This window comes from Crinia signifera, chromosome 5 (genome assembly GCF_055691185.1).
Source record: "Crinia signifera chromosome 5, ASM5569118v1, whole genome shotgun sequence".
Lineage (NCBI taxonomy): Eukaryota > Metazoa > Chordata > Amphibia > Anura > Myobatrachidae > Crinia > Crinia signifera.
The window spans coordinates 84351851-84378857 of record NC_139221.1 but is presented as its reverse complement, the minus strand read 5'-3'; the positions used below and the strand labels follow the sequence as shown (position 1 = coordinate 84378857).

The following is a 27007-nucleotide window of genomic DNA, read 5'->3' as shown; positions in this document are numbered from 1 at the left end:
ATGCTAATGGACCGACCCCTGCCCTCCGTATGCAAGGATGGGTACATGCACCCAGCAAACAGTTTGTTTGCCATGTACTTACGCACCCAGCGCAGGCACCGCAATTTCCTCAGTTGTCCATGTTGACAGTTACACATTGGACTCTGGGTCCCTGATACCAAGTCCCCAGTCATCTTAGGTAACACCTAAAACCCCACACTTATCTGCTAGATGCTGGGTCGGTGCCGTGTCAATGTGCACTAGCGCAGCTCTCTCTCACCCCTCCACATTTGCAGCACCACATTGTCAATCCTTACACTGAATCCCTCTATACTCTAGAATTCAAGTAAAATGGTATGCAGATGGCTGATAGAGAATGTCTAGGTTGATAGTCTATAGGTCGACACCATATGCTCCACATAAATATTGTTAACATGGCCAAAAGGTCGACACAAGTGAAATGTTTACTTCGGCCCTTATTCTCGTTCATTCGGTCGCCGATGATGTTTGCACCAAGACCGCTGTTTCTATCCTACGCATGTGCATAATAATAATCTCTTATGCGCATGTGCAGGGTTTCTGTGCGGGCACCTTCACCGAGTTGCATAGTCAGTGTGGCGATCACAAGGGGGAGGGGGGGGCAGGATGGAGGCAGGCAGGGGGCATTAACATGCAAAAAAAATGCTTGGTGAACCCCAGTGGCGTAAGTTCATCCCAGTTGCCCGGAGGCAAGATGTGTGTGCCCCCCCCCCCCCCCCATACACACACGAAAACCATATATAAAGTATATACTGTATATTCTGTATGTCTGTTATGAAATATAACAGGTATACAGTATATACAGTATATCTATAGAGAGAGAGAGAGAGAGAGATAGAACACATATTTCATAATTCCGAAGTGATATCAATGGCTTTCAATTAATGGATTTAAAATTGCAGGGGAGGAGAGGTGCCCCCTTGAGAGCAGGAGCCCGGCGGCAGATGACTCCATTGCCTCCCAGAGTTCTGCCTCTGGTGAACCCAGAAAAACGCTGGGCATTCCCATGCAAACACAGGAGGTTACCTGCGACGGACCAGCAGAGACTGACTTAGATTTGGAAGCACTGTGGAAATCATTCGATGGTCGGTGACCATCGAATGATTTTGGGCCCGCACGCTACCCTGCAAATTGATGCTGGCATAGTCGCTGGACGACGGCGGGTAGACATTCGCACACCTTACATGGCTCGCTAAGCAGAAAAATACTGCTCTGATTGGGAATGGTAAAGTGTGGCGAGCACAGCTGAGCAAGACACCTGTCGAGAAGGGGACATGGTATACTAATTGGGGATCCACGTTCTCAGGTGTTGACATTGACACTAAAAACATAAAAAGCTCATTTCAACCTTTTCATGTTTCATTCTTTCTGTGTCGACATTTTGCTTGTTCGTTGACCTTGTACATGTTGACATTTTGATGTCGACCTAATATTTTGAATATCCCAATATTTATACATTTCCTGTTTTTGATTGACTTCTGAAAGTGTCCTAATATAATGACATCATCTAACTGCAGTATCCTAGTAATAAGAAGCTGCGCTCTGCTAAGGAGATGATGGCACTTACAGTCTGTCTCATTTGAACATAAATATAGGTTGCGAATATGAAGAACGATACAAGTATAACATGGTATAAGGATGAAATGGAGATAATGATTGATGAGAAACATGACTTTAAGGATGGTGTATGTACATTACTCATTACTGAGGTAAGTTATGTGACATATCGCTAGTTAATCACTCTCAAGCCATCATCTGAGAAAAGTACAAAACCTCTAGCCCAAAAGTTGTCTTCATCAGCATAAAGAATACAATTAATCTATTATTCTTAGATTTCTAGGAAAGATGCTGGTATATATGAGTTAATACTGAAAGATGATAGAGGGAAAGACAAGAGTGTGCTTAAGCTTGTGGATTCCGGTAAGACTTGATCAGCAGGTTTCTTAACACCTATTAGTCTGCATTGAATACTTGTACTGTATGTCATAAATGTCTCTTACACTTATTTGTTCCTTTGTTGTTAAGGAAATAAATACTTCTGGGATTGTATGTTTCTGTGAGCTTTCCTCTATTTTAATTCCTCTCTCTCTTATAGTGCTATTATCTACTACTGCTGCTTTATTCTACTCTCTACTATAGAGCTATCTACTGCTGCTTACCTCTATTCTAATTCTACTCTCTACTATACAGCTGCTATCTATTACTGTTTTCCTCTATTTAACTCTACTCTGTACTATAGTGCTATCTAATACTGCTTTCCTCTACTCCAGTGGTTACCAACCTTGGTCCTAAAGTACCCCAAGCAGTTCATGTTTTCCAGGTCTCCACACAGAATCTCAAGTAAAACAATTAGCTCCATCTGTGGATCTTTTACATACCCTCCAACATGACCCATTCCATTAGGTACAAAATACTCTGTTTCTGGACTTCCTTACCAGTGGCAGTTGCAGAGGTGGGACTGCAGCACAGTCCAATATTCAAAAAGGGGATTCACACCTAATGTCACTCCAAAGATCACTGTCCTGGACTCACTGGCAGTTGATGTGACCCCCTCTTTGAATTTTGGTCTGTGCTGGAGTCCCACCTCTGTAACTGCCACTGGCAAGGAAGTCCAGGAACAGAGCATTTTGTACCTAATGGAATGGGTCATGTTGGAGGGTATGCTTTTAAAATGTGTCAATGGATAACGAGTGCACCTGTGCAGATGGAAAATGTGAGCTGTTGTGGTTACTTGAGGACCGAGGTTGGGAGCCACTGCTGTACTCTAAATCTACTCTCTATTATACTAGCTAGTACTGCTTTTCTTTATTTTAATTTTCTCTACTACAGATCGAATAGCTAATACTGCTTTTCTTTGTTACAACTTTACTCAATACTAATAGAGCTAGTATCTCCTGCTTTCCTCTACTCTAAAGGCCCACTTACAGTACATATGCAACTTCCTGACGGGGGAAGCCTCTTCTATACCATGCCCCTTGAACGGCCCGGGAGCTTCCTGGCGGCAGGGAGACACATACAATATAGCGTATGTGGTCCTTCTGTATATGATATATCGTATGCGATCCCGTTCTGTGCATTGTATTGGATGCCAAAAACCTCAGATTTGGCCACTTTTCACCTGATTTCATGGCCTAATCCTTTGGAATCGGGTGAAAAGAGGCCGAATTGGACAAGTGTTTGGGGGCCATTATTGTACTATAGAGCACAGCTGTAACACTTCCATCACATCCCCAAAAGACTATCTCAAGTTGGGAGGTATGATTAAATGGATATGACCAAGCATCGCCAGCACTTGTATAATTATGAATCTAGCATGTGCAGTGTGAAAACTTGCATGAAAAGCTGAGCAAGCAGACATGTATCCAACTCGGCATCAGGCAATCTGCTGCTGCACTTCTGTCTGCTGCAGTGCTATACCCTGCTACAGCACAATCTGCTGCACTCCTGTCTGCTACAGTGCTATACCCTGCTACAGTACAATCTGCTGCACTCCTGTCTGCTACAGTGCTATATGCTGCTACAGCTGCACTCCTGTCTGCTACAGTGCTATACTCTGCTACAGCACAATCTGCTGCACTCCTGTCTGCTACAGTGCTATACTCTGCTACAGCACAATCTGCTGCACTCCTGTCTGCTACAGTGCTATATGCTGCTACAGCTGCACTCCTGTCTGCTACAGTGCTATACTCTGCTACAGCACAATCTGCTGCACTCCTGTCTACTACAGTGCTATACCCTGCTACAGCACAATCTGCTGCACTCCTGTCTGCTACAGTGCTATACGCTGCTACAGCACAATTAGCTGCTGCACTCCTGTCTGCTAGTGCTATACCCTGCTACAGCACAATCTGCTGCTGCACTCCTGTCTGCTACAGTGCTATACGCTGCTACAGCACAATCTGCTGCACTTCTGTCTGCTACAGTGCTATACGCTGCTACAGCACAATTAGCTGTTGCACTCCTGTCTGCTACAGTGCTATACCCTGCTACAGCACAATCTGCTGCACTCCTGTCTGATACAGTGCTGTACTCTGCTACAGCACCATTAGCTGCTGCACTCCTGTCTACTACAGTGCCATACCCTGCTACAGCGCAATCTGCTGCACTCCTGTCTACTACAGTGCTATACCCTGCTACAGCACAATCTGCTGCTGCACTCGTCTGCTACAGTGCTATACCCTGCTACGGCGCAATCTGCTGCATTCCTGTCTATTACAGTGCTATACTCTGCTACAGCACAATCTGCCGCTGCACTTCTGTCTGCTACAGTGTTATACTCTAATTTTTTTGGTAAGCAAACTTAGATTTTAGCGCCCCTCACTGTTGAAATTTTGAGTGGAGCTACAATGTGGGTGGAATATCAATTGATGTAAAAACAGGGACAGTACGCGTCTGCGGCACCCGTTGGGGTGGCCATATGATAGTATCAATTCACATAGCACCGCTCAGTAGTGCCACACTGTGCCAGGTAGAGCCCCTTAGATACACTGCCATTGGCTTCATGCTCGATGTCAAGTAGGGATACCAATCTCTGGGCATTTTTTTGAACCCGGGATTTGGGATTTAAAAATGCTCGATACTGGGATTGGCTTCCCTAATTTAAATAAACCACCAAAGCCCCCAAGGCTGCCTTGCCACACCGCACATTTACTTACAAGTGCAGCGGGGGGCAGCATCTGATCAGGTGCTCAGCTGCTGCCCAGCATTAGACTGCGCATGCAGTCTAATCCCGAGATCGAAATCCTGGTAAATTTGGGCCCAAATCCTGGGATCCTGCCAATCCCTGGCACCCGAATTCCAGGGGCTTCATGCTCAATGCCAAGGCATAACATGCTCGTGTCCACGGATTACATGCTCGTTGCCATGGGGGGAGTGAAATGTTTATTCCAGGTGGATTACTTGCTCTTTGTCACAGGGTTATGAGTTATATGCTCATTGCCACAGGGGCGTTAAATGTTCATTGCCATGGGAAATGAAATGCTTGTTGCCAAGGGGGAGTACATGCTCGTTGCCACAGGGGAGTGGCAACGAGCCGGCATGACAGCCGGGCAGAGAGCAGAGAGCAGCTGTATTCAGAGCAGGTCTGCGGCTATTTCAAATCTTGCGCTGGCTCGCGAGCCAATCGGAGCTTTCGGTCTGACAGCCAATTAGTGCCTACCATTGTTACTTCTGATTGGCTGCCGGAAAGCAAACCCTGATTGGCTCGTGAGCCAGAACGACATTTGAAATAGCCTCGGACCTAAGAAAAGATTCAGGAAGGGTAAAACTGCGCTAGATATAAATTCAGCATGTATCCATTTTCTGTTAAAATTATTCACATTTAATATAACACATACAACATCAAATAGACAGCAAATACGGTAAAATAATCATAAAAATAGGATAATTAATTGGACAGGGAAGTAAAAATCGATAGTAATGTACGCTCAGTACAGTGATATGAGCATACGGATAGTCACCCTTTATGTATCCGCCAGTACTGGAGAAGTCCAAGTGAGTTTTGTGAAGAATAGATGAAGTTTCCAGTGAATGAGGAGGTGAAGTCTCTTCCTTGTCTTTACAAAGTATCATTGGGTCCTTAGGGAGGTGGCGTGCCTCCAAACCAATTGATTGCCATGGTATAAGGAAGGAGCAAGTGCCGCTGGTCCAAGTGGTGGTGCAGTGGTAAACCTCAGCTGGATTTTGTGTCAATCACTTCTGGACTTGGAGTGGGTGGCTGATCTGTAGATAAGACAATGAATAGGCAAGAACCTACGCGTTTTGCCGCGAAATGCAGCTTTTTCAAGGATGTCTTGCTTCTTCAAGATCGCTGTATAACACTGCTCTCTCCATTTTTCACAGCATTTGATGATCTTATGACCGCAGTTTGCAAAGTGATTGGTAAGGATTTACTATCTTGACAAAATGGGGATTAAAAAATTTTTTTTTTATGAAATATGTGTATTAATACTAGAGGTCTGTGCTCACCTAACTTAGACATAGGCACAAACATTTAAAACTCTGGTAAATTTTTAACCCAAGTACTTGGTAAAATAAATGATTGTTTGTTTCTATTACAGTATACATGCTGTATATACTGATTGTGTGTCAGATCAGAAGGATCCGGTGTGCTGCACACACTACCTTGTGATGTGATGATCAGATCAGTGTTTTGTCAGAACTGCAGACATTTGGGTCTATTTAATGAGCCCTAAAGAGAAAGAGAATGGATTGCCATCTGCCTAATAGCTCCTATCTGTAATTTTTCAAACTGTATTGCTGGGTACACACTGACTAGACGATTCCTGCTGCCGCAGATATACTTAACTATATAGTTCACAATATCGTTCAGGGACGCCACCCACTTCCGCTCTGTACATGCAGTGGCTGCCAGATTGAGCTGCATGTACAGACGACAAGGGGGGGCCAATAACGATATTGGCTGTACACACTGGGTGATATATATGCAATATCGTCATCTATATCATACATATCGTTGACGATAAATCGCCCAGTGTATACCCTGCTTAACATAGCAGACAGGAGCTGTTCTCTCCAAAGCTTTAGTAAATAGACCCCATTATCTGCAGATGTGCACCTGGCATAAGGTCGACAGTCAAATTTCTAATGAGTAAACACAAAGCATACAGACCACCTGCTTCAAAGGGGCCAGTGATAAGGCAATTTTTTTTATTCATGGTTAAGCAGAGTGGAACCAAAGAGCCAAATTAAATTAAATAAAAATGATGGGGATTTACAAACAATGACACATTAAAACAATATATATGTACATAGGTGACACTAATAAATCACTTAATTTTTTTTTTTCAGCTGAATCGGCCACTCCCGTCAAAATCCAGAGTAATGAGGAAGGCATAAGGCTGTATTCATTTGTAAATTATTATGTAGAAGACCTGAAATTGAGCTGGGGCCACAAGTAAGTCAATGTTTTTAGCATTTAGCTATCGCACTTCCGTCTATGTGGAAGAAGCCATATTGGACAAGTGCGCACGGCCAGATTAACAATGAGACTACAGCTCCAGGCCTGCACAGAAAAATAGACCCACTGTCATGATATCAAGACGATGACCAGCAGCCCTGCTTGCCACTTGGTCAACCGTAAATCATGTTAATAAACTTGTATTTCTGTTTTCCTGACAGAATTATGCACATTTGTCACTTTTACATATTTAGAGAGGCACTAGGATAATATAGGTCCTTATTCCGGTTGACTTTCCCTGCATTGTGAGTGCCCCAGACACTGCCTGCACTGCTGGCAGCCCCCCCCACCCGAACCCCCACAGGCATGCGAATGGATGATTTGCATCATCCATTCGCAGTCTTGGGTGAAGGGGAGAAATCATTTGGTGACCATCGAATGATTTCTTCAGCACTTGCAGATCTGAGACACCGATCGCCCTGTGGGCAGGAAGCAGGAAGCAGGTGGGCAGGTGACATCCGCTGTAGTCATCTGCCTGCCCCCCCCCCCTCCGCACCAGCGTCATCGAGGAATCACCTTAAGAACGACCAGCATTCTCATGGGAATGCCCATGAAATGCTGGGTGTTCCCATAGGTAAATTCCACGGCCCACTGCCCCACTCTCCCACCTGGACTTCTGTATGCGAGCGTTGTGGTCGCTCGCACACAGCGGCTGCACATGCACGTAAAAACCTATACGCAGTCGCGATAAAATTGGCGCCCCATACGAATGCGCGGGTGACCGATTGAATTAGAATAACCCCCATAGTGTAGGGACCACTCAAACACACTATATTCCCCTTCTCACTATGGGGGAGATTCTCTATGCAAGAAATGCGGTAAAAACCCCGTTATCTGGGTTTTTACCGCATTTTGGGATGCTGTAAGCATCCCCCGCCGGGTTAACGTGGCGGGGGGCATCGCCAGAAAAATCTGGAGATGCCCCATAGAAGCCAATGGGCTTCTACCGCATCCCACCGCCGCCCCGCAATGACCCCCGCCGCCCCGCACAGACCCCCGCCGCCCCGCATCGCCCCCTCCTCCCTCACCTGTGTCCGGGCAGCACAGCGCAGTGCTGCCCGGACCTTTGACCTCCTCCCTGCACTGATCCTCTTCCGGGTGCAGGGAGAAGGAGAGCCCGGCGCCGCAGCAGCAGCGCCGGGTGTGTGAGGGAGGGGGGAGCCGCCGGGACCTGCTGAGACCCGGCGACTCTCACCGCAATGGACAGCTCTTAACGCAAGAGCTGTCCTTTGCTATAATTATTGCATATGTTAGAACATATGCGATAATTATAAATGCGATTGGCAGCGAAGGGGGGCGGAGATTCTTAGAGAATCTCCCCCTTTAGGCCCATGATCATGTTCAGCCCCAGGCGCAAGTGTCCCTATATGTGGCCCTGAAGTTATAAGAGTATGTTTTATGTAAGCTGAAGGCAGGCATTGTTATAGTTTTCTGTTCCAGGCATTAAAACAAGGCTAATTAGAATGAAAAAGAAAAATGTATACAGTACAATAGACAGTACGCTTATTATTGCTGTTGTTGAAGCAGTGGGAAAATAGTATACGTAGGCGGGTGGTATAGAGGTTGCAGAACAGGGCAGCAGTTATGGAGTAGCAAGAAAAGAAGCAGAGCTGTAACTAAGGTGATGCGGAATGTGACACTGCACATAGCACTGCAGGCGCTGTTGGTGGCACTTATTAGTTATCAGTTTTAATTACTACCACTCTTAGTTTCCCTCCTCTTTGAAGCCCAGCACCTCCTGACCTCCCCTCCACCCCTTCCATTACTAATATCTATACAACATTCATGAATTTAACATGAGAGCTTCTATGTAGTGTGTGGCTGCACGTGATTGGATGTCTAGCTGCACACTAAGTAGATCTGCTCAAATGCAATGTTTATTATTTTTTACAAAGTACAAGTAGCTTAATTTACTTAGAAATTGGATTGTTTTTATACAGGATCAAATAGTTAATTGAGTTGAGTGTTTAACTGTAATGCAATAGGTTATGGGTTTGAATCTCTGGTATGGCAGTGAATTGAAATATGTTATTTAATAAAGGGCATTGTAACTGTATAACAAGGAGCTCTGAAGTAAATATATGAGAAGAGGTATTATAGCTTGGGCTATCTATGGAATCAGTTTTGTCACAAGGGCATGCGTCTTATGTCTTTAAGTGAAAAATAAATGGGGGGCATGATTCTTCATCTGGCACAGGCTAGCTGAAAGTCTACTCTGAAAGAAAGATTAGTCTTGTAGCATTTAGGACGTGGAAAAAGGGAATGCTAGCTAAAAGATTTGTGAACCATTGTATATGGTTTATATTGTATACCTACTGACAGCCTCACTGTTCACAAGAATCTTGAGTGTGTCCATTTTAAAAAAGATTTTACTTGTGGGTGTGTGTTTGCTTTCTAGTGACAGCAAGATAAAGTACACAGATAGAGTCAAGAGCGGTGTCACTGGGGAAATGCTTTGGCTACAGATAAATGAACCAACACCAAATGACAAAGGCAAATATGTAATGGAAATGTTTGATGGGAAGACTACTCATACAAGGGACTTAGATTTGTCTGGACAAGGTAAGGAATATGTAATACACATACTCTGTATGGACAGGACATTTGAAATAAGTGCATACTATGTTACATTTATTCGTCATACTCATTTTAACAATAGCTGAAATGTTCTGTATTAGTTATTTATTTGGAGTAATACCTGGAAGGTTATTATTAACACTGATTAACATTGATATATATGAAATATTTCTGGAATAATATTCAGTATTGCAGTCTTTTTTTCCTCTCTTGCCATCTCTCTCTCGCATCTTATACCCATCTCCCTCTTCCTCCCTTCTCTTTCTCCCCGTATTGCACATCTGCATCTCTTCCTCCCATCTTTCTCCCCCTCTTCCTCCAATCTCTCTCCCCCACATCTTTCTCCCCCTCTTCCACCTATCTGCCTCTTCCTCCAATCTCTCTCCCCTCTTCCGCCTCTCCCCCTCTTCTTCCCATCTTTCTCCCCCTCTTCCACCTCTGCACTTCTTCCTCCCATCTTTCTCCCCCTCTTCCACCTCTCCTAACCATCTTTCCCCCCCTCTTCCACCTCTCCCACTCTTCCTCCAATCTTTTTCCGCCTCTTCCACCTCTCCACTCTTCTTTCCATTTTTCTCCCTCTTTTCCACCTCTCCACTCTTCTTCCTTTCTTTTTTCACCTGTTCTTTCCATATTTCTCCCCCCTTCCTCCCAGCTTCCCCCTTCCTCCCATCTTTTACCACCCCCTTATTCCTCCCATTTATTTGAACTTCCTCCCATCTTTCTCCCCCTCTTTTACCATCCCCTCATTATCCCATCTATCTGTACTTCCCCCTCACATCTTCCTTTCTCTTCCCTCTCTCCCTCCTCCCATACCCCTCTCAGTCCATCACTCCCATCTCTTCTCCTGTACCTGACACCTTTCTCTCTCGGTCAGGTAGACAAATTATCATTCCTTTAACATTTGTTATTTTTCATTTCCCATTCCATAACTTGGAGATGTGGGCACCCTTTCCCCCTAATGTATCAACATCTAGTAAGTGCTTAAAAATAATCTTTGTCACCTCTGTTCCTGTGGCAGCTGTTCCCTATTGCCCTAGCCACTGTAGCTGCTTTCCCTTCACGCCCCTTCTTTAATTCCCCTTCACTCCCCTTCTTAAATGTCCCATTTTTTTTTTAATATAGTCTTTATTAAATTTTTTCCCCCCCTTTACAATTCATAGATGACAAAACAAAAAGCAAGCATTTCAATACAAATAAAAAATTTGCCATATCATCAATACAGACTGTTTCATCAATTTACTTGCTTCTTACATGATACTAACATACATTTAACAATACTAACACATAACCTGCCTTCCTCCGTGAGTGTGATTTTAGGTACATGCTTTGTAACAGGATATTTAAAATAAGAACATCCGTATCTGGGAGACTTGCCACTACTGTTTTTAATGGGGACTCGTATTTCTATCTTCGCTAAGAGACCTCTCTTTATATTATTTTAATACCTTACATTGGATAGCTGTTTGTGTTTTATGTTACAACTTTGAAAAATGAGAGCTTTAGTTCTTACTATACCGACATTTTACGGACCCATGCAGCCACTACTTGCATTCCAATCCGTTATTAAGATACCCTAAAACATCATGACCTTGTATTTCTCTCCCCCCCCCCTATCAATAAGAGCGTGTTTTATCAAAAGGTGAACCCACTTCTAATGTGTATATTGAGATTTCCCCCCTCCCCCACCCCCCCACCCCCCTCCCCCACCTCTATTAATTGTGAGGTGCTAAAGTGCATAATTATTTTGTGCAATATATTATATATAATTTTTTTTTTTTTTTTTTTATTATAATAGTGTACTTCTAGTATTTTATTCCATACCAAACTTTTTAGTGTTTCCGTGTGTAAGAGCCCTGTTGGGCATTTTACTGTTTTGGTACTCTTTACTTAGAAGGGCGCCCACGATTTTGATCGTGGGCATCGTTAGTAAAAAATCTCGGGCATCTCGGGCATTGAATGCACTAAAAAATCGGGTGCGATCAACCGACGAGATGCCCGAGATTTCCCATAGGGAACAATGTTAAATGTCTCAATTGACCCAATTTTCCTGTTCAATGCCTCAATTGACCCGATTTTTCCATAGGAAACAATGTTAAATGGGCCACAGAGGCCAAATAGGCACCCTGAAGTGTATAATGGCCACCCGAATTGTTAACGCCACCCCACGATCAACGTCAACCCGATGCGTGGCGAGCGCAGCGAGCCCGCGTGGGGCGGCGGTACGCGTCCTACGACCTTTTCATACCCCCACTATCCACGTCGGCGTGGAGTTGAGAATAGAAAGTGTGGCGAGCGCAGCGAGCCACCGAGCCCGAAGCGTGGCGAGCGCAGCGAGCCCCGCGAGGGGACGCGGACAGCTGTGAAGCCCGCGAGGGGACGCGGATACCTGTGAAGGTATCCGCGTCCCCTCGCGGGGCTCGCTGCGCTCGCCACGCTTCGGGCTCGGTGGCTCGCTGCGCTCGCCACACTTTCTATTCTCAACTCCACGCCGACGTGGATAGTGGGGGTATGAAAAGGTCGTAGGACGCGTACCGCCGCCCCTCGCGGGCTCGCTGCGCTCGCCACGCTTCGGGTTGACGTTGATCGTGGGGTGGCGTTAACAATTCGGGTGGCCATTATTCACTTCAGGGTGCCTATTTGGCCTCTGTGGCCCATTTAACATTGTTTCCTATGGAAAAATTGGGTCAATTGAGGCATTGAACAGGAAAATCAGGTCAATTGAGACATTTAACATTGTTCCCTATGGGAAATCTCGGGCATCTCGTCTGTCGCATCGCACCTGATTTTTTAGTGCATTCAATGCCCGAGATGGCCGAGATGGGCGCCCTTCTAAGTAAAGAGTACCACTGTTTTTTATAAAATTTAGTCTTGAACCAACCCTCCCATGTTTCAAAGAACTTATTTGTGGTTTTACGTGTATAGCTTATATATCTCTCATGTTCACTAGTTTGATTCACCAAATTGATCCATGCTCTAATTTCAGGACCAGTCTTAGCCATCCAGGAGCGTGCAATAATTACTTTAGCAGTTGTACATAAATTTATGGCCAATTGCCTTTTACCAGACGTGAGTTTATCATTTTGCCAGACCCCCAGTGTATATGCCAGGGGAGAGGCATTTTGCAACGAAATGCCACTTTGTGACATTATTTGTTCTATCTCTTGCCAATATTTCCGTACTATTCTACAATCCCAAATCAAATGAAAAAAACCACATTGCATTTCATCACATTTGGGACATTTATCAATATAATTGGACGCAAATTTACTAATTTTTTCTGGAGTCATATACGTTCTGTGCAATATATTAAATTGAATTTGTTGGGCTCTCGTGGAATTAGTTGCAGTTGAAATAGAGTTAAGTGCAATTCTCCATGTTTCTTTATTAATCCCTAAAATGTCGGTATCCCATTTTGCCCTAAGTGCAGCTAGGTCTTCATCATGTGTAATTTCCAACAAGAATTGATAGCATCTTGAAGTTATTTTATCCTTTTCTAGCTTATTTATAAACAATTTAACTGGGGATTCCTTTAAGCTAATACCGTCTCGCCCATTCTGCAGTGAGAGCGCACTCCGAATTTGTAAGAATCTAAAAAACATTTGTTTTGGGAGTCCAAACTCATCCTGCATCTGCGTGAAGGACTTCATGTGGTTATTACTATAAACTTGGCCAATGGACGTTATTCCATATTGATTCCATATTCGTGCAACTTGCTGATCTCTAATTACTCAGTGCCATTTAAAGAAAACAGGAATGTATCAGGGTCAGTATCACTTGCACTCTGATTCTTACTGACCCGCTGCCACACTTTCCTAGCCTGTACTATTAAGGGGACCTGAATTTTAATTCTTGCTTTTGTAAGTAACACCTGCAATGGCGTATGCCTAGGGGCCATTAATGCCAGTAGCTTGAGCAACTCAGCAGGGTGTTCCTGCCCGTTCATCCATCCTTTTATGTGTACTAATTGTGAGGCATAGTAATATAATTTAAAATTGGGCATCGAAAGTCCCCCCTTTTTCCGAGACCTAGTCAGTATGGCCATCTTAACCCTTGGTCTTTTATTAGCCCATATAAAGGAAGATATAATCCCATGCATCTTATTAAATACAGCATCATCGATGAATATCGGGGCTTGCTGTAGTACGTACAATACCTTAGGCAGGATGACCATCTTGACCAGATTAATACGCCCACTTATAGTAAGGGGGAGTCTTGCCCAACTCTTAAATTTATTTTTCATTTCACTAATTATTGGGTCTAGGTTATTCCGCACATATGCTCCCATTTCAACTGCAACATAGATTCCCAGATATTTAAACTGGTTCACCCTTGGTGGGTGATGGGGCAAGGGGGTTAACGAGTTTCCTTGTCCTCCAGTAATAAGTAACTGCGATTTACTTAGATTAGTTGTTAACCCGGAATATCTCCCATATTCTTGTATAACTTCAAGCACTTTGTCCAAGTCTCTTTGGTACTCTGAGAGCCCAATCAATAGGTCATCAGCATATAATGAAATTATATTATACGCATCTGGACCTCCCCGGGTCTCCAGTGTGCTTCTTAATTTACAGGCAAGGGGCTCGATTGCCAGCGCAAATAATTGCGGTGACAGCGGACACCCCTGCCTGGTTCCCCTATATAGATTAAATGTTTCTGACACATAGCCGTTAACCAGTACCCTTGCCTTCGGTGTTTGATATAACAAAAATACTCTCTTAATAAAACAGGGTCCGAAACCAAAACTCTTCAACACCTGCCGTAGGAAGGGCCACTCTACTGAATCGAACGCCTTATTAGCGTCAAATGACGCTACTCCAACACCTTTATCCGTAACTCCTGCCCACTGCAAATACGAAAAGACCCTGCGAAGATTAATGGCAGTTGATTTACCGCAAATAAAACCGGTTTGATCCGGATGCACCATATGATGGATTACCCTACCCAGCCTCACTGCCATAATCTTTGCATAGATCTTCGCGTCGGCAGAGATCAAAGAAATCGGCCTATATGAATCTACCATTAAAGGGTTTTTTCCTGTTTTTGGGATGACGTTAATCACTGCTTCCGTCATTGACTGGGATAGTTTGCCATCCAGTTCCATCCCCCTAAATGAGTTCCATATATGTTGGGCCATATTCTTCCCCAAAAATTTGTATACCTCACTCGGCAAGCCATCCACCCCTGGTGCCTTACCCTGTGGCATAAGTCTAATGGCTTCTTCCACTTCTTCAACAGAGAAGGGTTCCTCCAGCATCTGTCTACTCTCCTCTGGCAGAGAAGGGAGCCTAGGATGACTTAAAAAATTTTAAGCTCTTCCATCTCTATATCCAATCTGGATCTGTATACATCCTTAAAATATTTAACAAATACATCTGCTATCTCTGGAGTTGAAGTTACTATCTGGCCACTATCTGAGTAAATCCCAGTTATTATAGTAGGGGGCGCATTTGTTTTAGCCATATATGATAGGTATTTACCTGCCTTATCACTATTTAAATAAAGTTGATGAGAGCTTTTTAATATTCGAAAGGTGGCCATTACCTGGAGGTGTTCTAGCCATTTCTGCTGTTCTTTTAACCATATTTCTTTAGAGGTTTCGTTTTTATCATACAAGTATTGATTTTCCGACTTGACCATCTCCACCTCCAGTGCATTGGCCACTTCCCTGTCTTTTTTCTTTCCCACAGCAATTCCCTTCATTAGTATTCCTCTTAAGAAGGCTTTAAATGTCTCCCATACGATTGTATTACTGGCAGTAGTATTGTTTTGTGCAAAAAACCCCTCAACTTCCCCTGCCATTAATTCATCACTGTTAAATCTAGTCCCATTTTAAATCCAGCCTGTAACTTAAGAGTCAGGAGCTGATTGGCTGGTGATAAAATACCAGGCACTTTATCACTTCTCCCTTATCACTGGTTCATACATGTACCCCTATATTCCCTTTTCTTTCTTCATCTCTTCATTTTCACCCTCACAATTCCTTCTGCCCTCTCTTCCTCTCTTTCTTTCTCCCTGACCCTGCAATCTTTTTAGCTTTCTTCCTCCTCCTATCTCTGTCTATAAATGGGCTTTTTTATTCAGTTCTGGTCCGTCGGGCAGCCGGTGAGAGCTACAAGGGGAGGAGAGTTGGGCTTCCCTGCAGCACTGACTGCACAGCTATTGGACTGACACATTAGATGGTCATATTTTAAATGTATAAATTAAGCAATTATAAATTTAGATTACATATATATTCATATTTATTTATGTGCGTGTATCAACTGTCATTGTTTTATAATTATGATATGATCTTTATTTTAGCTTTTGATGAAGCCGTTGCTGAATTCCAGAGATTAAAGTGAGTTTTTAGGGCAATTTACTTTTATGATATCCAGAGACAATGCTCATATTTTTATAACATAAAATAAACTACTCGCTAAGATTTTAGAGACCCCAAAAATACATAGTGTATGTAAAGATTTCCAGAAAGTGATAAATGTAATCACTTAATATATATCCTTGCTTCCTAGAACAGTGCAAACAGTTCCTATTGTGAGAAAAGATGCTGTGAGTTGTTATTGGTCACAAAATCGATAATACAAAAGCTGTATGCTTCTGCTTTTTACAGACTGGCAGATTTTTATGCCAATCTTCATTATTCAGTAATCTATTTTTTCTCTTGTTTGGTTGAGAAGTACAAAGGTGCTTGTGTCCTGCGGTGAACTCTTGTATTCAAGACACCCAGTTTACTGTTCCTATCATAAAAATTAAAAACTGTGCTCTTTAGTGCCTTTCCCAGGTGTCGTCTTCATGACAATTGTAAAGCACAACGGAATCTGATATGCTGTATAAGAAACTTTAAATAAATAAATATAGCATTAATAAAATATATTCATGGATATTTTTTTTTGGGGGGGGGGGGGGGTTGTACAGTGAGGATGGCCTTTCCTCCCCGTCAAACCCCCTCGCCGTATTCAATGTATTGCCCAAATCCTCGCTGTGAAAGGACGGCGAGGATCCCTTTAAACGCTGAGGTTCGCCACAAATTAAGCAAGTCTGATGCATTTTGTGGTGAGCCCCACCATTTTAATGGCCACACTCGCTGTTTTCACCTCACCTCAGGGACCAGGCAAGATGGAAACAGCGAGAGGAGGGGAGTGCGTTGAATACCCTGACTGCAAGTTATCAGCATTTTTCGCCGTCAGTAGCTCACCGTCAGAACATTGAAGACATCCCTATATGTTATCATACTGTGCTGCAGTCACATGTCTATAAGTTATTACAACCTAAGTTTATGTTTTAAACCCAAATTATCCCTATATATATTTTGTAGTCCACTATATACAGGTTTGTATCCTGTGCCAGGTTTAACTTATTCATTATCATGCTTAGAGGCCTCCGCTGTGTGTAGCTAATGGATGAAATGTAAAATGACAAAGGGATCAATTTATCTCAAGTTAGTCCTTTATTTCACCACTATTGCAAACAATAAAAAGTGTGACAATTGGTTTTCGAGCTTCACTATTTGTTTTCAATATGTGGTTCAGTTAGTTTAGCATTTTGCCACAGTTGAGTCATGGTCAAATTCTAATGACTTTTAGGTGCACATTTATCATTGGATCGCATATGCAGTGCTATGTGGGCAGCACTGGAAGGAGCCTGTCCCCTCCCTCTGCTTTGCCGGGTGCCTGGAGTCTGTGCATGTGTGGCTAGTGCTGACTCCCCGCTGACCCCGCTGGCTGCACTGCCCTGCCACCACAGAATGGAGGTAGCCTCGGGACCCACTGTGATGCTGCCCGATGTTAACACATAGGTACCTATGGGGATGAAGCCGTGAGCAGGGAAGGTGGGATCGCAACAGGCATCGGAGATTTCTGCTGCAGTCCCACCTACATACATTCTGGTGATACTTAATATTTGCGGCTAACCCCCCGAAACACCCGTTTTGGTTGGTTAGCCGCAAATATTATATGATAAATGGGCCCCTTAACATCAATGTCTGTGTTTGGGATGACTTGGATAACTAATGGGGGTCCCAATAAAGGAGAAATAGGGTCTATTTCAGTACAGGAAAATGTACCATCATTTTCTGTGTTCACACTGTATTTAAGATAATATGCAAGTTTTAATCTTTGTTTTTTTATTTTTTTCACTCCAACAACAGGCAAGCGGCAATAGCAGAAAAGAGTAAGTTTACTTATAGATTTGTCTGTGTAAATGTGTAGTAAATTGAGCACCAGTACTTATAACATTACCACATACAGTGACAGTTGTATTCTGAATTTAAATGGGGCATGAGCGGAATTCCGAATAAGAGCCACACTGTTCATGTTCATGGCATATAAGTGTTCTTGACATCTACCACCATAGTAGGCAGTCAGGTCAGTCTTTTAGGGGGTGTCGCACAAACAAATGGATAGTGTGGGGGGTGTTGTGGCACCCTCATTGCCCCGCCTGCCATGAACAATGATGTGATTGCCAACATGATGATGCAATACGTTGCGAATCATATCATTGGCCACAGGTACTGCCCACTTCACTGGGGAAGTGGGCAGTCATGTGTGGCTGGTGGGTAGTCTCCAGAAGACTTGTCATCTGTTTCAGACAAGCGGACGTAATAAATATCAGTCATCAAGTGAAAAATCTATAGGAAAAACCCATAGAAAACCAATCAGATTCTAGCTATTATTTCTCTTTTGCGTACTGGAAAAGGCTTTAATCTGATTTTCTTTGGTCAACATCCTAACTTTTAACTTTTAGAAAGTTTAGTAAATTTACCCCCTTGTATTAAAGTCTGTGTTCCACTTTAGGATTAGTTCCTCCACAGATGCATATTGATTTGTTACTCCACAGATGCTAATTGATTAGTTACTCCACAGAGGCTCATTGATTAGTTACTATGGAATGACAACAATTGTTATTATGGGCGTATATTATCTTGTATGATTGGCCAAATATTGGGGAGCATTTGCTGTGCTTATATTGTGTTCATATTAATGTTAATGACTGCTACATGCATTTTTTCCTATATTAGATCGTGCCAGAGTAATAGGCGGTTTGCCTGATGTTGTAACCATACAAGAAGGAAAGGTAAAGTACAGGAATGACGTAAATCTTTGGTAGAATGTGTAAAGAGAGCTATTGTTATATTTTGGTATATCAGGTCTGTGTAGGTAGTATCTCACATGTACAAAAAGGAGGAATACAGAGGGTTAGCAGACAGCCGGCTGCCACTTTAGCCCTGACCAGAGCTAGCTCTATATATATATATATATATATATATATATATATATATATATATATATATAGGGATTAACAGCAGGCAAGCGGCGGCACTCCAAGGAATTTTTATTGTGCAGAAAAAATCTCCAACGTTTCGGGGACTAGCCCCTTTGTCAAGGTGATAACAAACATGTGCGGTAAAACAAACCAACTTATATAGGGGGTGCATAACAATAATTACCGAGTGATGTCTTCCAGTCCGTCATCACTCGGTAATTATTGTTATGCACCCCCTATATAAGTTGGTTTGTTTTACCGCACATGTTTGTTATCACCTTGACAAAGGGGCTAGTCCCCGAAACGTTGGAGATTTTTTCTGCACAATAAAAATTCCTTGGAGTGCCGCCGCTTGCCTGCTGTTAATCCCTATCATACTGATCCGGAGGGCACCCAGGTACTTACCCTTGAAAGTTGGAGTGCCGATCCGCCACCACAATTATATATATATATATATTTATATATATATATATATATATATATATATATATATATATATATATATTGTTTAATATAAAATACTAATATTTAATGTAAAATATGTTTGAAGTTCTAAAGGAATCTAAGCAATCTAGAGCTATTTTTTAGTTGTCACCAGTGTTCCCTCTAAGCTGTGCGCAGGTGCGCGCGCACACAACTCGGCGAGCGTGCGCACACACATTTCAACAGAGCGCACAAAGCAGCAGTGGTCCCTTGTTGCATTTGTGGACTCAATTAATGTGTGTTTCACCCATTAACTACATTGTGTGTTGTGTTTTGAATGTTTAAACGTTTAATATAATTTTGAAGTAAAGTTAACACAAATGCTGAACGTCATTTTCCAGTTATAGATAAGTGACGCACAAAAATTTAAATTTCCTTCCAAAGTTGCACAGCCAAAATCTTTTGCCGCACACAGCCTTCGTAAAATTAGAGGGAACATTGGTTGTCACTATACCTCTAATAGAATATCATTAGACAAATCAGTTCAATGTAGATTTATGCATTGCATTGCTGATATAAGGTAGTTGCTGCATGTATTGGAATGCAATGCAATGTATAAGGGCCTCCACTATATTGTGATTGCTATACTTGCATTGTAGATATCACGTGTTCGTTGGAAGAAAGAGTAAGAACGTTGTATTATACCCTGATCTTACATCTCTGTTATTACTTTGTAGGCACTTAACCTCACATGCAGTATCTGGGGAGATCCAATACCAGAGGTCACCTGGTTAAAGAATGAGAGAGAATTGATTGGTGATCCACACTGCATCCTTAAGTTCGAGTCTGGAAAGTATGCCAGCTTCACCATTACCGCCGTCGCTACTTCCGACTCTGGCAAATATTGCATCCGGGCAAAGAACAAATATGGCACTGAGACTAATGATTTCACTGTAAGTGTGTTTAATCCCGATGGTGAAGAAGCAGAGGAGGAGGCTAAGCCTGACGCTAAGAAATAATAACTATACTAATATAAAGGAGAATTAACGGAAGGTAGTATGATGTTAAGTGCTATTATAATGTGAAAGAGCCACTGTTTCTAAATCCTGGCCTCAGGTCTCTCAGCAGTCCAGGTTTTCATGCTGTCCTTCCATAACACTCTTCACCATACATCCATGATTTTGATCCGACAGAAAATCCTGGAAGCAAAAACTTTGTGGAAGACCTTAGGCCTGGTTTGAGAAACAATGGCAAATGCGACTGACTCCACTCCTTTAACCTACCTCACTTCTAGTTTGAATTTATTAACTTATTTGGAGCAGCTTAAGGTGTTCTTACAGCTACATACCGGTGGCAGCCATTTTGTGAAATGAACCAACCTAAACATCAATATCTTAAACACCAGTTCTTTCTCTAGTGACATCACTGGTTCCGAGCTAAGAACACATATAGCGCCCGTCCACAGTGTATGTAGGTGACAGAGAAGAATTTAAATAAACTGTGACTCAAAAGTTATAGGCTTCTAATGTAACTTTATGATAAATGATTGCATAATGTAGTATATTCACATGCATCTAAGAATACTTGTTGTCTGTTAATTTTGTTATTCCCTGTAGTATTATTATTCTAATATTTATTTATCTGAGCATATACATGCCAAAAATAAGTCCAAACCATTTTCCGCTTTGCCAAGTAACATTGTAAAACACCAGGAATAGTTTTACAGAAATAATGTACTAATGAAAAAAATAACTAATAATAATAATAAAAATAATAATATTTGTTCTGTATTTGAATTAGACAAGTGTGTCCTACCACATATATTGTTTAAGTTCAGTTATATACCATATGATTTGGCAGTGTGAAGTTGTAACATAACAAGATTTCCTAAAACTATTCAATTATATGTTTAGTTTTCCTTAGAGCCACATATGTACATAAACACGTTCAGCTTTATTTATTCATATTTAATAAAAGGCTAACGCTGCTCCTCACCTCTATGGGGTGAAGGTCAGCTTTAGCCACTAGATGGCGTCTGACAGAGCAATCCAAGTGTTGCTCCGTTCAAGCACTAGTTAGATGGGCTGGTAACTAGTACATAATAAAGTTCATCCAGGACATAAATAATTATTGTAGCAGAAAAAAAAAGATTACAGTATATTCCTATTTTATAGACTACACTTGTTTGTTTGTTCTGTGTTCAGAACCCCAGATTGACTATTAAAAACGTTTACTATAAACATGATAGTTTGTGCAGCGGGTGTTGTATGATTGCTATTAGCGCAAGAACCTGACTGCACGTAATATAAGATATATGAAGATGAGGTGGGTGAAAGAACTGGAGTGAGGGTAAAGGTACCCATAGACGGTCCGTTCCCGGACCGTCCATTTTGTACTATGCGATGCGCGCTCCCGCGCATCACATAGTACGGTACAAAAAGTATGTGCTGCACATACTTTTTGTACTAGCTAAACATCGTATCGGATCGCATTGCATGCACTAGGCATGCACTAGGCATGCGATCCGATACGATGCATGCTAATTAAGACCCAAACGGATCCGTTTAACGGACCGTGTATGGGCACTTTTAGGCTAAATCATGCTTTCAGTTGACACTGCATAACTGGAGAGCTCTTTGGAAGGGTTATTTTAAGAAGTCTCATTAAATAGTACTGTAGAACTACTCAGCTGTGTAAAATCATACTGTACTGTAATACCGCCATTGTGCTGTATTGTATGTCTTACATTAGTGTTCATTTGTGTTAATTATAGGGTATTCAATCACTTCTGTATGTGTCTGCCCACTATTCACTAATAAACAGAGCACATATTTTCATCTCTACCTCCACCCTTGTTTCACTGTGTGTCCTTCTTTTGATCACATCTCACCCTTCACAACATGGTTTAACAACTCTCAGATCTACTGTCAAGTTTCACCATTTACTTTCACTAAAAATCATAATTCACGTTATTTCTACCCAGAAATATTATTGTCACTGGAAACAAGAGCCACAGCGGAGAGAAAACCAAGTCTGTTTGCAGAAATACAATAATATTAATTTACAAGTCATTATTTTAACCCTTTGAGTGCCAAGTGAATTTGTCAAAATAGGTGTGAAAATTGCCAAGCCAACATTTGTATTCATCATAATGACCTGTAATGTTTACCTTACATAGGAAATATTATTTTTTACACAACATTTTTTTTTTATTTGAATTTATATAACAAATGTGAGAGACGCTGGCATTTTTAGTGGATACTTTGCACATCTCTTACAGAGGTGTTGACACTCAAGGGTTTAACTTCTACTATTACACACCATTTCAACATTTAACCAATTAAGAGCTCATTAAATGAACACTGAACCTGCAATGCAAGTTGGCTTATGAACAAGAGCTACTAATTACATTAGCACATTATATATGTAGGACCCCCCAGAATTGAAAATATTGAGATGTGATTTTAGGATAAATTATATTTATTTTACGTGGCCTGGATGCTAAGGAATTGGCCACACAAATAGTTTACCAAATTGGTGAGGTTTGTGCACTCAATATATGGATATTCAGTCATCGGGGGAATTCAATTGCGGTGCTCGCCGCATGCAAACACCATGGTCAGCTACTCACTATTCAGAAACTTGTCAAGTATATTCATGAAGTAAATTCCATTCAAAATATAACAGTAAATTGCTACGTTACCTTCTCTACTAAAGATATTCTTAATTCTGCATACAGTATTTATATATATATGTGTAAGTCATTAGCAGCTCTTTAATATAAGGCAAGTTTACCAGCTTTATCAGATATGCAAGGAGTCAAGAGATTATAAGAAAGGCAACTGATAAAGGTGGTTGGTGATCACGGTAAACACAATTACCTAACATTACTGAATTCAATATATTTTTTGCCATGATTGGGTTACATTCTTGCCATCCGATGAGCAGACATCCCAATGTGGTCTTCAAATGATCAGACTGAAAAATGTTCAAATACTAAATATTAAATAAACTCAGGCAATAAGGTCTAAATATCACAATCGGTGCATGTCGTCTAAAAACCTAAGGGGACACAATCACATGTTTACAATCGTCATGTAATTAACACCTCCAGCAATTAATACTTCATTCATTAGTATTCAGGCTATGTTGTATCAAGTTGTGCCCATTGGAATGGGTGACTATGCATTTCTACTGTTCTACTGCAGGAAAGAAGATTTCCATCAAACATGCTAAATGGCAGATGTGGGGGTATTTGCAAGTCATTACATTGTTTTGGGGAAATTATTTTCATGTACTGTAATAATGCTACCATTGCACATCCCCCGTTCCCTTGTTGAGCTAGCACTTTGGTTGAGTGTCTAGTGGACCAAGCACAAGGACTGGGAAACCTTTCAAGAGCCAAAGGTGCTGCTGCTTCCTTTTTTAAATCATGTAGGCATGCTGCAACAGTTCTAGCTGAACTGGAATAATGCTCCACAGGGCCCTAGGCCAGATACTGCGCTGGGCTCCATATTGTAAATATAAAAAGCCGTGAGCACCAATCTATCCATAACGTGCCCCTTGCATGGAGGCAACAATAAGAATTTGCTTGAGGAGCTCAGCAGGTGATTCCCTGTCTACTGGACAGCTGTACTTCCACCCCCTACATCAGAATCAGATACTATAGTTAGGGTATGCGCTGTTCTTGATACATACATACATCAAGCAGATGAGGAATGGGCACTATGCTCCATTGAGCCCTAAGTGGCCACCTCTTCTGCCTTGTGAATATTCCGGTCCTGACTTCATAATTTGCGAGACCTACAGATTTACTGCTGATGAAACCTTTTCAGCCACATCAATGTAACATTTCCACTGAGCGGTAAGTTCTATTAGTTTACCATTTCTTCAAATGTGACAGGTCCTGTGTGGATGCAAATCCCTGTATTTGCATGGGATACCTCCTTGTCTGGATTTTCTCTCAGGTAAATTGGCTGCTGAAGTCAGTGTAACAAATGTGAATTATCTCAGTACTAAGGGCCAGATGTTCTCAGCTTCATAAAATTGATAAAATTGATCAACTCCTCATTGCCATGTTACAGGATAGGTTCGAAAAATTACAGTTAGGAGCTGACTGGTGGTTTTACGATCAGCCAGCAAACTGTGCAGGCAAAGAAATTTGGGGTGCCGGACGGGGTCCTGACAGTCATTTACCCGATGGGATTCAGACTGTTAAAACACTGACAGACGGGTTCCCGACGGCCACCGGCTATTCTCCCTCGTGGAGGTCCACATCCCCCATAGATGGAGAATAGAATAGGTTGTGAGCATAGCAAGCCACCGTGCCCGCAAGGGGCTTTGTTGCGCTCGCCATGCTGTCTGAGTCCGGCTAGTCGGGATCCCGACGTCGGGCTAATAACTGTGAGGATCCCGACTGTCGGAACCTTATACCACACCCGGAAATTTGGATTATGTCATCTGTAATGTATTTGGCCATAGATCAAATTGGACTTTATCAAAATCAGCTCCATGTACTTTAAGATGAAATTAAATAGCCAAAATCGCCCATAGCCAAAATCGCACTGTGTGTACACCCCTTTAGAGACATCCTGCATCACCTCTTATTGCACAATTTATAAAATGTATTATATACAAACAAATGTATTTACAAAATTTAAAAAAGAGCCCAGGAGAGATTCTAGGAATCACATACCTGTGGTGATCTTTGTTCCTTAGTATTACTTCAAGGGCGTAACTACCATAGGTGCAAGGGGTGCAGCTGCTATGGGGCCCTGAGCTGAAGGGGGCCCATGTTTGCTGTCTAATATGTTTTACATACATTTCTCGCCATCACTTACTAATTAGGGGATCCTTACAAACTTTTGCTATGGGGCCTACTAATATCTAGGTACACCTCTGTATTGCTTCATCGTAGTTCTGATTCAATATAATGAGAGACCCTGTTATGAAAGCTTGTGAGATTAAGAAAAGAGATATGTAATGTTACATACCAAGCTGTACCAAGACAAATGCTAACATACGCACTGTACTTTGAGAGAAAGACTAACCATGGAACTCAGGAACACTTACTTTTATCCATTCTGGGCTTGTACTGTAACTTCAGAAGATAGTACACCTAGTAAAAACTATATTCATTTAATTAGTTTTGTACATCTGATAAAAACTAGAATGCCTGGGTTATGGTGCAGTGAAGGATTGTGGGGATTACACTGTCTGCAGAGCTGACCCTAACCAATTTGATGCCCTAAGCAAGATTTTTGCTGATGCCCCCTAGCACCATTACTATTTCCACTTCTGACCCAGCACCCCTCTCCCACCAGCACAGATCAGAGTAGCCAGCAGCAGCCATCACCCATAGCAATTCTCCTCCAGCACCCCTCACCAAGGCCCTTATTCTGATCGGTGCGGCCGCATCCGATTATGCGGCCAGGACCGTGCGTGCGAAACCCCGCCTTCCATACGGATCGCCAACTCCGTCCGTACGCGGTAAGAAGCTGGCCGAACAGACCGCACGTGTATTTTTCATGGAATACGCCTCCTCCATCTAAGGGAACCTCCCCCATCATTCGATGGTCGCAGACCATCGAATGCAGGACCGAGTGCTCCACCAGCTCCCGCAACCTCAGACCACACGGACACATTTTTCCGTGCAAAAGCAGGGATCTGGGCGGGCAGCTGACATCCGGCGATGTCATATGTCCGCCCCCTACACGTGCGTCACGGCCGCATTACCATACGTACGCCCAGCGTTTGCATGGGAACGCCCATGAAACGCGGGGCGTATGCATATGGTAATGAGCCCAAATAGCCCTTCACGCCCCTCTCCACCCCCTGTTCGGAGTGTTCACATATCATGCGGGATTTGGCTGTACGCCCCGCTCGCACATGCGCAGAGACGCCTCTGCACATGCGCAGACACAAAACATCGGCGGGCCGAACGCACGCGGATATATCCGCACCGACCAGAATAAGGGCCCAAGTGATCTACTCTGAAAGCTAAAAAAGCTTTTGTGATCTACTAAGGTGGCACACTGGTCTAAATGTTTGTCAAGCAAATGGAGGAGGTGATGACCATCATATTGAGACTGAATAAGCAGAGGTTGGATTCCTACGGTCCCTCATTCACTATGATAATATAACATATTACTAGTCTCTCTCTCTCTCTCTATAGCTAATTAATTTCCACAAACATAGCTCCTTTCATTCATTTGTATTAATTTATATTTAGCAGAGGACAGCTGTAAGGCCAGGTTAACCGTGGGATGTCACATGGTCAGGTTCACCCACCTATTAATGTGAACAATTGCCCAGCTGCTCATGTTCCTAGGTGTGGATGCTGCAGCACCGAAGGCATAGTGCAGAGCGGCTCCTGAGTCCCTTAGGTGTTAAGTCACATCCACAATGCTTAAGAAACTTGGAAACCACTCTATGTACTATGCATTCAGAATCAGTAGCATCTTCATCCTGAAGGAAATCAGCAGGAACCCACCACAAAAGGTAAGTACTTGGGGGGGAGGCACTGTAATAACATTAATACTAAAAGGTACCGTGTGGCATAACATCTATACTGGAGGCACTGGAGTACACCATCATTTTTTGTCATCTTAATACAGTCTTAGACAGATGTCACAGGGCATGCTGGGATGTATTGTTGCACACATTTGTGTCTAAAAACCTTAAATTAGACTCTGGACCTGCTCATTATACTCAGATAATCCAGACAACAAATGTTCCATGTATGGATGATAT

At 42.5% G+C, this 27007-nt stretch overlaps 1 protein-coding gene across 1 annotated transcript in view; it reads left to right on the top strand.

Moving 5' to 3' along the window:
* MYOM1 (myomesin 1) overlaps positions 1 to 27007 on the top strand; it is a 126350-nt gene that overhangs the window by 80851 nt on the left and 18492 nt on the right. The window contains exons 29-37 of the mRNA XM_083145139.1: positions 1614 to 1727; positions 1851 to 1938; positions 5860 to 5898; positions 6829 to 6934; positions 9396 to 9559; positions 15875 to 15911; positions 17718 to 17740; positions 18588 to 18643; positions 19993 to 20208. Of these exons, the coding sequence (XP_083001265.1) occupies positions 1614 to 1727; positions 1851 to 1938; positions 5860 to 5898; positions 6829 to 6934; positions 9396 to 9559; positions 15875 to 15911; positions 17718 to 17740; positions 18588 to 18643; positions 19993 to 20208 (843 nt within the window). The remainder of the gene's footprint in view (positions 1 to 1613; positions 1728 to 1850; positions 1939 to 5859; positions 5899 to 6828; positions 6935 to 9395; positions 9560 to 15874; positions 15912 to 17717; positions 17741 to 18587; positions 18644 to 19992; positions 20209 to 27007) is intronic.